The 11,977-nt window shown below is 41.9% G+C and overlaps 1 protein-coding gene and 1 pseudogene across 1 annotated transcript in view; both read right to left on the bottom strand.

The window, feature by feature from the left end:
• Positions 1 to 4,226, bottom strand: part of LOC102479899 (pyruvate dehydrogenase E1 component subunit beta, mitochondrial-like) — a 31,219-nt pseudogene extending 26,993 nt beyond the window's left edge.
• Positions 4,227 to 11,235: 7,009 nt separating this feature from the next.
• KLHL42 (kelch like family member 42) overlaps positions 11,236 to 11,977 on the bottom strand; it is a 26,016-nt gene continuing 25,274 nt past the window's right edge. Inside the window, exon 4 of the mRNA XM_006140255.3 lies at positions 11,236 to 11,977. This exon is cut by the window's right edge and continues 13 nt beyond it. Coding sequence (XP_006140317.1) covers positions 11,573 to 11,977 — 405 coding nt within the window. The 3' untranslated portion in view covers positions 11,236 to 11,572.

Here is an 11,977-nt window from a genome sequence, read left to right on the forward strand (position 1 = left end):
GTGCCCAAGATCCCGAGAGGAGAATGGAGGAGAAGGGATTGTGGCGTGACCATCCCCTCTGGGGGGTGATTTCTCGCTGTCTCTATGTCTCTCTCTGTCTGTCTGGCGAGCGCACGCGCCCTACAGTGAAAATCTCTCAAAAATAAATAAATAAATAAATAAATTATTAAAAAAAGAGAATGAAATAGTGAAATAGAATTCTATGACTTTTTTCTAAAACATTACTGATTTTCTTCTATGCTTTGTCTTCCGGATTTAAGGATTTTTGTTTTCTTTTGACTTGTTGATAGGTTCAGCAATTTCCTGAAATAAAGAACTTTTTAAATTGAAACATAAACATGTCTCTATTCCTGATCCTTTTGCAATTAGAAAATATTTGTGAGCATTCTTATCTTGTGGCAGAATGGTTATTTGCATAAGTTCAATAATACAATAATACCTGTTGCCTTGCATCAGAAATTTAATTCTTCTGAGGTTTTGTGCAAATAACAGACCAAATTGAGATTAACTTTTTTTTTTTCAAATAAGTGAGTTTATACCTTTCTTTCATAAAGGGGAATGGAGAGAGAAAAAAATGTTTCAGAAGAAAATTACAGCGCACTTGTCTCTAGATTCTAGGCTTGTCCATACTTTTAGTTTAAGATCTTTTGTGAATCAATAAAATGTGAGGAAAAAAAGTTTAATATGGAAGGGATGGGAGGGAAAGAGGAAGGAAAAACTGGTAAAAGTGTGCTTAATTGACAAAAAATGAGAAGCTATTTGCTGATGATAATGTATACAGCAATATCTTTGTCTCGCCCGACATGCATGGTAATTGTGTTGGAAAAAGAAATGTATACTGTAAAGACATGTGATTAAATGTAAATAAATTCTTAAAAATATTTTAAAAATCATTATAAGAATAACAAAAATAATTTTAAAACTATAAGAAAAAGAACTTCTAAATTAAAAAAAAAATGCAGCCTCCCCAAAAAGAACAAACAAATAAACAAAAAATAAAAATAAAAATAAAACTGTCCCATCCCCCCACAACACACACAGAAATCCTGACTGACAGGTATCCTCCAGCTACCCCAGGGTGGCAGAAATCAGCTTATGTTGGGACACTACACATGGTATCTGCTGAATTCATAGATGTAATTTATTGACATGTGAACCTGATAACTTATACACTCAGATAAGAAAGACACCTTGTTTATAGTTCACTTCTTAAAAAATTATTTAATTTTATTATTATTTTTTTTCATTCGCTATAGATCATGTGCACTCACCAGAGGGAGACAGAGTGAGAAAGTAAAACCACCAGGTCAGGGACACAAAACCATGGTGGGCATGTGGGAGTCCAACGCCTTAACCACCACACCACCTGCTGGCCTGATACCTTGTGGTTTTGTTGTTTGTTTTTAGAGACATTTTTGCTATCGGGCATGTGCACACGCCAGAGACCAAGAAAGATAGAAAGCGAGAAATCACTCCCTGGGGGGTGGCCCTGCCGCAATTCCTTCTCCTCCATTCTTCTCTTGGGATCTTGGGCACACACGCACACATACTTGCCATGAGGTTTAAGTCACTGGGTTCAGGACTCGAACCATGGTCAACTATGTAGGAGTCCAGTGATGTGACTATTGCACCATCTGCTGGTCCCCAGACACACTGTTTGTAAATTAAAGTCAAAATCAAAGAGTAACAGTACAGGATTCCCCTGCCTTGCTGTTTCAGACTCATAATTATGACGAGATACTGCATCATGGCGAGGGGTGCAGCAAGGCAGACCTCCTGGCACGTGGTGAATGGCATGTATAGAAAACAGCAAACCTGAAAACGTTTTGGAAATAAGATTTAGTTGTTGTAGATTAAACTGTGGCCCCCCAAACCTCAAAAAAGGATACATTGAAGCCCTAACCATAAATACCTCAGAATGTAACCTTATTTCGAAGTTGGATTGTCATAAATGTATCTAGTTCTGTTAAAGTAAGTCCTATTCCAAGGAAGATGGGTCCCTAATCCAGTATGACCTACATGCAGGGAGAATGCCATATGACATGGAAGGCAAACATTTATGCAGTTACAAGGCTAGGAACACCTGATGGCCGGCAAACCACAAGAGCCATGAGGAAATGAGAGGATGTCCCATCAGGTTCCAGAAGGAACATGACCCAGTCCACACCTGGGTTCTGGACTTCCAGGCTCCAGAACTGTGAGGCAATACATTTCTTTTGTCTTAAGCCACCAGTGTGTGGCACTTTGTTAGCGCAGCCCCAGGATGTCAGCGGGCTTCTGCATTGTGTTGTACTGTCTCCACTTTGGAAACCAGACATGGCTTTAATTGCAGAAACACTGGTAACCTAAAAACAGCAAGCAGACATGTACATACATATGCACCAGGTATTATGAGCAAAATCACATCTAGCCTCCAGCCACTTCTGTTGCGGTGCCTCTTACTAGATCATTTGCCTCTGATTTCTCATCCCTCTACTGAGTACCACCTCAAAAGCTCCCAGAACTGTAAGTGGCCTGACGCGTTCTCGCTACTCCCTGAACTTCCTTTCTTCAGGAAGCTCGGACAGTAGGCCCCAAATTGTCTAACAACAGCAGACCTCTAAATGTTCTTTTTCCCTATAGCACTCAATTCTGGTCATTGTGTATTTGTGGCATTCAGTTCAGACGTTAGGGGGAAACAGTTCTATATGTGATAAATAATACCACTCGGGTTATTGATTCCAGGAAAAGGAGCAGCTGGAACTCGGTCCCACCCAGCACAGTGTCCCACGCTCGGGACGTGTGCATCACTCCTGCTTGTGAGCAAATCTCCTTTCCAGCCACAGAGCGGAGACTTCTCCCACCTGCTGGATGAGTCATGTGGTAGAGAAAAGTACACAGTTTTCCTAATAAAAGTTCTTCATCAAGAAAATGGTATATTTTAGGCTGGCAGGTGGTGTGGTGGTTGAGGCAGCTGGACTCCCACATGGCTGACCACGGTTCAAGCCACGGTTCGAGTCACCAACCTGGCAGCTTGCTTTCTCACATTCTTTCTCTGTCTCTCACCGGTCAACTTCAAAAAAATAAAATAATGACAATGAATAAAATTAAATTAAATAATTCTTTTTAAAAAAGAAAAGAAAACACTATATTTTATCAAATTAGGTAACTTTAGGACTGGATAAACCAGAAATCTATGCTTGTTTTCAGAAAACTCGAGGAGGCTTCATCACCTTCCTAATTCAACCAGTATGCTAAGATCTGCCATGCACAGGGCTCTGATACATGTCCTGACTTAGGGTGCTAAAAAGATAAATAAAACACTGTCTTTCTCACCAGGGAACCCACAGTCTAGAACAGGAAAAAGGCAAGCATGGAAGAACTGCTCTAGGAACCCTATCTATGTACCCAAGAGACAGATGGCTATAGCTGTGTCCAGGAACAGGTGTTGAGTTTTTTTTCTAAGTTTTTTTTAATTATTTTATTTATTTATTATTATTATTCAACTTGACCAAAGAGAGAGAGAGAGAGAGAGTGAGAAGGCATCGCCAGGTCCAGGACTTGAACCACGGTCGGCCATGTGGGAGTCCAGCATCTTAATCACCACACCACCTGCTGGCCCCGGAACAGGTGTTTTCAGACTAACACTATCAACCAGCCAGTTACCTTGTGTTAGTAATAACAGAAAATACCTGAAACTGGGTGGTTTAAAAATTAGAGGTTTATTCAGCTCATGGTGTGGAGGTCCCAGGGCCTGGAGCCAGCTCTGGTAGGGATCTTGCAGGGTCCCAAGTCATCACATCACAAGGGTGAGAGCAGAGTGGCCGTGTCCACAAGTCTCTGTCTGTCTCACTCACCTCACCTTGGAAACCCACCAGGAGTCCATCAAGGGGCCTTCGGCTAGTGACCTTAATCCTGTTCTCTCCCCAAAGGCCCTGCCTTTCAACTCTATGGTCTGATTAAATTTTGACTGTCTTAATCCCATCATAACCATATGTTAACCATAGCAGTGTATTGGCCAAGATTACCAGATTACTTACCAAATCAGGGAGCCCCAAGTCTATAAGGGCTTGCCTATAATATTTACTGATTCCACAGACTGCATCCAGAAGCCCAGCAGGGGAAGATGTTGAGTTTGTTACTTACCATCTGAGGCTGAGGTGAGGATTAAAGAAGTTAAATAAACACTGCTTAGAAGCATTCCCCGCACAGAACAGTGCTCTGTTAGTGCTGAGTGGTGGTGTCATGTCGATCACCTTCCTTCTCCTCCACCATCGTGTCCTGGGTATATAGACATGGTTATTCATTTATTTGTGCATTTCCAGAACTGAATGGTTACCCATGTATTTAGGGGGAAGGGACATCCTCTTAAAATCCTGAACTTGGGAACCAGTGAACCTTATCGCCTTTGGATACTGTAGCTAGTTTGATTTTTTTTATTGTTTCCCTTGGGGAGAAAGGTCCCTATGTCTTTGTTTTTTTTGCAGAGTAGTTCAGGCTGAGCAACCCTAAAAAAAGCAATACCCGAAATGCTCCGGCATCTGGAACATTGTGAGCACTGACATGATTCCACCCCTGACTTCCTGTGATGGGCTGCAATCAAAATGCTGCAAGACAAAAATACTGTGTAGAATTACCTTCAAGCTATGTATAGCATTTATGATACGTGTGAAACACAAATTAATTTTGTGTTTAAACTTGGGACCCATCCTCAAGATATCTTATTATGCATATGCAAACATTCCAAACTATAAAAAATATCTGACATTTTGGTCCCAAGCATTTTGAATGGGGGATGATCAATCCATAGTAGTGTTTTAAGTGAATTATTGTTAAAATTATTAACATACATATATAAAGAAGACCTAGCATGGGCTAGCCTGTGGCCTGGTGTTTAAGGTGGCTGGATCCCACACAGCCAACTAGGAGGTTCAAGTCCTGGATCTGGTCCTTTGAAAAACATGCCAAGCACATGTCTGCTTGCCTAAAATCACCAAAAGAAGGCGAAATGGAGACAAAGGGGTGGCAGCATGACCATGTCCCATGGGAAGTGCTTTCTCATTTTCCCTTTCTCTCTCTCTCTGCAAGTACACATGTTTTCTGGCAATTTTTTTCTTTTTATTATAAGGCATGTGCACTTGCTGCAGACAGAGACAGAGAAAAAATGTAAGAAACCACCCCCCTTCCTGCAGCGCATACCATGGGATGGCCCACACCACAATCCCTCCTCCTCCATCCTCCTCTCGGGATTTTGGGTGTGCATGCATATGTGCTCAGTGTGTTTTTCAAGCGACTGTATCCGGGACTCAAATCACACAGTCAGCCATGTAGGATCCAGCTACCTTAACCTTCATGCCATCTGACAGCACCCCTGGCAAGTTTTTTTTTTTTTTAATTAAAAAAGAGGAGTGTGTGTGTGTGTGTGTGTGTGTGTGTGTGTGTGTGTGTGTGTGTTCATGCTCCGACAGGTAGGACAAAAACTGGAAAGCAATGAACATCTGTGGGACATTATCTAGTAACCAAAATGCCACCTTGGCACTGTCCTCCATGCACTCTTCCCAGATGCAGGGCCAGAGTCCTAACTAACACAACACAAAGGTGAAGAGTGTTTCCCATTTTCTGGAATGGCAGGTGCTGAGGTGGAAACTGAGGAAAGTTTGAAAACAGAGTAACATATCACGATGGGCTGTAATTGCTGGGCTGTGAGATTTGACCTTAATCTTTTCTTCGTAAGTATAAGGAGTCATAGACTGTATGATGGAGAAAAACGGATCCAGGAATGCTCAGAGCTCTAGCCAGTCTCCCCTTACCTAGCTCTCTGCAGACCTGTCTCTGCCAGACTCCAGCAGCTCTCACGGCCCGTGCTGCCCAGGATTGCCACCACCCTCCCTGGCTCACAGATGTTAGTCCCACAGCCCCTGGGAAGAGGAGCTCATTGGCGGGGACCTGTCTCCTGCTTCCCCGTTTCCTCCCAGCCTTGGCACAGCCCTGAGAACGCAGCTAGCACACAGAACGTAACAGACAAGGACGGACTTAGAACTACTTTATTTAAAGAGAGTTTCCTTCTATGTTCTAGTTATAAACACACAATGAATGCTGTTATAGTGAGCATTTCATAAGCACTGTTGTATTGAAATGAATCATGTAATGCTTACATTTTTAAGCCACACTTGAAACCGAACATTTTTAACAAAGAAAGCGTGAGTCACAACGAAACATAACTATTCATTCTAAAGAATATCATTTCCTCTATAACAACTACTAGATATCAAACCACTGTAGAGACAGCTCACAAGCCCCTACTCTTAAGGTTTTGTTTTTGTTTTAAGAAAGAAATGACACAATAATGCTAGTGACATTTTCCTTTTCTTTACTAGTGATAGACTATGGCATCCATTTGAGAAAGCACCAGCCAACCCACAAATGTTATTTCAGCACCCTTTGCTCTTCGAAACCGACCACCTTTTATACTGAATCAGTTTGCCGTGAGAATGGATAAAATGGTTCTGTCAAATACAGAAGTCAGCATGTGTCAACTGGTGTGTATTGTACATCGTGTTCCTAAGTCAACATACACACACAAAATGAAAAACCAATGCTCTTAGGCGAATGAAACAGAAGAATGAAAAATAACGCTTTGGTAATTGTCACAAAGACAAATCCAGCGACGTCAGTCAGGGCTAGTGTCTGAAGGAACATTTCCTCATCGGTACTTTTTGTGGACGTGTTTTAAAGACAGAGTGGAAGTGCACATGCGATCAGCTTGCCTCTTTCCAAATATTGGGTTGTCAGAAAAGTCACGTCATATTTTTTCATGTTTTTCTATGCAAAATGTGTCATGGCTTTTCTGACAACTCAATACTTCCTTCCCTTCGCTTCACTCTCTTTATCACTGGATCAAGCTACGAAGGCTGTCATGGGCTGAAAGATTACTTTTAGATAAAGCACATGACAAGTCATTTTCATCTTTTCACAAAAATAAAGTACAGAGAAGACTTTGAACAGTGTGGGGGAGGAAAAACAAAAACTTACAGTAAAAATAGAAAAAAAAAGGACACGTTGCTCAAATTTAAAGAAAAACTTGTTCATGGCGGTTGTTGGTAAATCACGAAGCAAAGGAAAACATGGGCCCCGACTTAGGAGGCTGCCAGACTAGAGGGCCCCAATGTGCCTGACAAAGTGAGCTTCTCTGAGGATGGCCTGATGAAGACAATTTCACACGGCTGACAGCTCCTCAAGGTCGGGACTGTCCCCGATTTATTCCCAGTTCTCAGCAAGAACAGACACACTTTGGTATTTCTGGTAGCCAGGAAACCAAGCTGACTCAACTCACTGCTTTCAAAGTCATTTTGGGTAGTATTGATCCGCTAATTCCTTCGCTCCTGTGTCTAATGGATCTCTGGAACCACTGATTTGACATAGATCCTGAGACCATCACCTGGCACAGAAGAGTGCCACTTGAATTTAGAATGCCACCTTGAACAGTGACACAGATGTCATACATTCCTCGTCCTTGATCAAGGAAAAAGACATCCACACTTGTCCACATTCCCTTCATGTTGCTATGCTGAATCTCCAGTGGTCTGCATTAAGCCACTGTTCGTTAAATGCTGGTTGATTAGGAAGACCAAAGCCTTTCCTCTCAATGAATCTCTTTGGCCAAACAGGTAGAGCCATAACTACCTGGAAATCTGAAAACACTGCATCCACCACGCTTGATAAGCAATTATACAATATACTGAAAGAGAACAGGCTTTCATCTGATTCCTTGCAGTGGATAAACAGCGTCCATCTCAGGATAGCTTTGATTGATATAAGGCATTTGGAATTACTTGGGATCTTGATTTTTTAAAAATGGCAGAGTTAAATTCTCTTTGGTTTTCATGCTCAACCTTAAACCTTTTGTGTGTTTTGTCCTAGCATCCATAACCTTCTCCGTACTTCACTGGTATGACTTAACCAATACGGACCTAACAGTCAACTCTTACACATTCATCAGAAAACCTCTAAGAGATGACGGAGAAAGGCCTCTGAAACTGAGGGTGATCAAAACAAAGCCAGAAAGAAAGACAGAAAGCACCGACAACCTCCTATCAACCCACACTTAGGACTCATGCTTTACCATTCAGACCATTCTTGGTAAAAAAAATAGAGTGTTTCTGCCACTAGGGGTCTTCTCAGGAACACCCCTACCCACAGGGGGTGGTCAACAGCCCTCAAAACCATCTCAGAAAAAAAGAATAAAGCTTTTAGAGAAAGACTATGAATAGGAAATATTAGATACTCCCAAAGTAGAGGGCAGTCCTGGAGATGAGGACGATTTTTAAAAGAAACATTACCTAAGTCATAGGTAGGGTCTTCATTACAACATGGGCACCAATAAGAGAGCAGAGCTAAATTTAAAGACCCTCAAAACATCAACACAGGGACCAGCAGATGGTGTAATGGTTATGTCACACGACTCCCACATGGCTGACCATGGTTCAAGTCCCAGACCCAGTGGCTTAACTCACTCTGGGTGGAACCAGCAGTTGGCCTAATGGCTATGTCACTGGATTCCCATGTAGTTGGCCACGATTCGAGTCCCGGACCCAGTGGCTTAAACTCACATCTGGCATGTGTGCGTGCGTTGTCAAGATCCTGAGAGGAAAATGAAGGAGAAGGGATTGCGGCATGGCCATCCCCCCTGGGGAGTGATTTCTCACTTTCTGTCTCTCTGTCTCTCTCTGTTTTTCTGGCAGGTGCATGCACCCTATAGCACCCCCAAAAAAAAAAAAAAAAAAAAAAACACCTCACCCTGGGTGCATGTGCGTACGTGCCCATGATCCCAAGAGGAGAATGGAAAAGAAGGGATTGTGGCATTGCCATCCCCGCTAGTGGGTGATTTCTCACTTCCTGTCTCTCTCTCTCTCTCTCTGTCTCTCCAGTGAGCACAAGTGCTCTATAGCAAAAATCTCTTTTAAAAAAAGTCAGCACAGCTGACGACGTGCACAGCAGGAGGTGACATCAAGAGCCCAGAGATCATTCCTCCTGCTGCACATTCTACCTTTCCCAAGTACTGCTGCCAGTCAGAATAACATCTTGCTACAAGTCTGTGAATCTTAGAGAGAGCTATAATATGCAAGCATGCACACAAGCATGCACACACACACACACACACACACACACACACACACACACCAAACTTGGTTTAAAAAAAGTGCTTTGTGGGCCCAAGTACACCCTCACTTGGTCCAGCAATCTAACTGTCAACATCAGGAAAATAGAAACAAAGAATGTAATCAGGGGAAAAAAAATTAATTTGTTGGCAGGAATGATACTGTATCTTATATGGTTGTTTACAAGCTAATATCTAACAGTTCATTCAGTACTAGTTCACTTGGCTAGAGTCTTCTGAATAGATAGGATTAAGCCTTTAAGAAATTAAGCTCTAGGGGCCAGCAGGCATAGTAGTTAAGGTACTGAACTTCCACGTGGTCAACCATGGTTCAAGTCCCAGACATGGTGGCTTGAAAATGACACCAGACACAAGTGTATGCATGCCCAAAATCCCAGGAGGAGAATGGGGGAGAAGGGACTGTAGTGTGGCCATCCAATCTGGGGAGTGATTTCTTACTTTCTGTCTCTCTCTTTCCATGTCTCCAGCAAGCACACGTTCCCTATAGCAAAAATCTCTCAAAAGAAAAAGTTAAGCTCTATAGCAACAAAAGTTATCTAAAATAAATTAGGTTTTTAAAAACATGTAATGAAATTATAAGCCACCAGAAATTCAATTCTGTAATTAATATAAATTAATATATATTATTTAAATACCAGTCTTAGGAAGATTTCAGTTCAGATATTTGGGGAGAAAGAGGACTTACTATTTGAAAATAAACGGATATGGCTTAGAAACCCTCCAGTAGTGTTGTAGGTAGACTACTGATAAGATCATTCAGATACAAAGATCTGTCTTTGTCCAAAATAAAGGCTTACTTCATTTTACCTGCTCCTGAAAAGTTGTGCAAATAAAATTTTTGTAACTAGACCCTTAAATATTCCAGAGGCTGTGGTTGTAAAGAAACCCAGGGATCCCTTTAATAACCTGAAGCCTCCGAAGTGATCAGATCCCCTGTACAGCATGGGCACAGTGCACGGCTGGCGGGAGGCACTCGGGACATGTCTGGGGAGTCATGAACTGGCTGTGACGGTGTTTACTTTCCAGTGGGACTTTCTTAAAGGGAGAAGGCTGCCACTGAGAGTACCCTGCCTGCTGTCCATGCCGAAAGATAGAATCCAGCTCACAGTTTCACGGATTCACCACGAGTATCAGGTAACTTCAGAAAATATTCTTCAAATTTTCTCTAAGTATGATCATACTTTTTAAAAGAAATGCTGGCCTGTGATTAGCAGAGGCTTTCATTCATTGTTAATGGACTTAGGAAAACAATGAACTGCTTGAGCTGAGTTCTTTCTATTTGAGTTAAGGACCAAGACCGCAAAAGCACCTTACCAAATTTCAGAAATACTACCAGAGGCCATTCCACTTCTAAAGAGCTTCTTCAACTTCAGCACAAATGTTCGAGGCTGTCCTCACCTTAGGCCACAAAAGCAAAACATGAATTACAAAACCAAGATCGCATCACAAAGCTGCCTGATTTAAAATGATAATGATTTTTCAGTCTTAAAATACCAATCAGGTTAAATACATTCAATAAAAATAACTCTTAAAGGCATTTCTTTTCCTTATTTGGCGTTTCCTTTCCTCCCCCACTTAAGACTCAGTTTAAAATATATATACTCATTCATCCTTTTAAACAATATACCCTCTCTTTTAAACAATATGGAATGCCTAGTGATGCAGCTTATGTGACCACATAAATCTGCAATCTGCCATATAAATGAAATAAAAGCTTCTATCAGTTTATGTACCCAGCATTCATCATTTTAAAAAGACTGGAAAAGTAGCTGAGAAGGCTTCTGTACAAGTTTTTGGGAAGGTGGAATGCTTGTGAGCATTCACACTAGAGCTCCAACATCATAAATTTATCAAAAACTAGTGCGCAAAAAAAAAAAATCTAAACAAAACCATATTTTAAACACATTGGAAGTACATATGAGTATGCCCAGAGGAGAGGAATGAAAATGACAATGTTATCACGAATGTTTGTCAAGTACATTAATAACAAAAAAAGAAAATCTCTCACGTAAGGTATTAATGCTATTTCAAGTGACCACAATAAAACGTACTGTAAAATCTTTACCACTCATGCCAGTCACTGGCTTTGGCCCCTTACTAAGCAGACACAACCAATCTATTTCTGATGGTCTGTTTCAGTCATTGGCCCAACAATGTCGTGTCTAGAGGAAAACATTATCATGGATCTGCTCTCATAATTTAAAAATTGATCACTTAAAAAATAATACAGTTGGTCTCCTTGTTCCACAAGTTTTCAAGTAATTAGTTCAAGTAAGCTTATTTACAGCTGCTACTAGACAGTGACCTATTTTAACCCACACTTTCCCTTTAGAAATCAGTTTCCCTTGAAATGGGACACCATTTTTTAAACTGTTGTCTGGAACCGGGTTTCTCTTAAATACGAAGTCAGTGCCGTCATTTTTCTGCTTTGTTGGGCAGATAAAGAGAAGAAACCAGCAAGTTATGTCCGAAGGCTGGGAACCGCCGAAACGCTTCCCAGCTGTCTGCGAAGATGTTGTACTTGAGGAACACGCGGTGCTCCAGGCTGGTGGACAGGGTCACGTCCCGGCTCATGATGTAGATGCCGTCGTTGTGCAGCGCGCAAGTCAGGTTAAGACCCGATTTGGACGTGTTCTCCTTGAGGTAGAGCCACTGCCGAGTGACCGTGTTGTAGGACTGCACGGTCAGCATGTCCTCGCTCTGGCTGCTCCTGCGATTGGGCCCTAGTTCGTGAAGACACCCCCCCACGATGTAGATGGTCTCCTCCACAGACACCATCTGCTGCTTGCGAATGTGGACGTCGCACGTCTCGAAGAGCGT

Source organism: Tupaia chinensis, unplaced genomic scaffold (assembly GCF_000334495.1).
Source record: "Tupaia chinensis unplaced genomic scaffold, TupChi_1.0 Scaffold000028_1, whole genome shotgun sequence".
Lineage (NCBI taxonomy): Eukaryota > Metazoa > Chordata > Mammalia > Scandentia > Tupaiidae > Tupaia > Tupaia belangeri.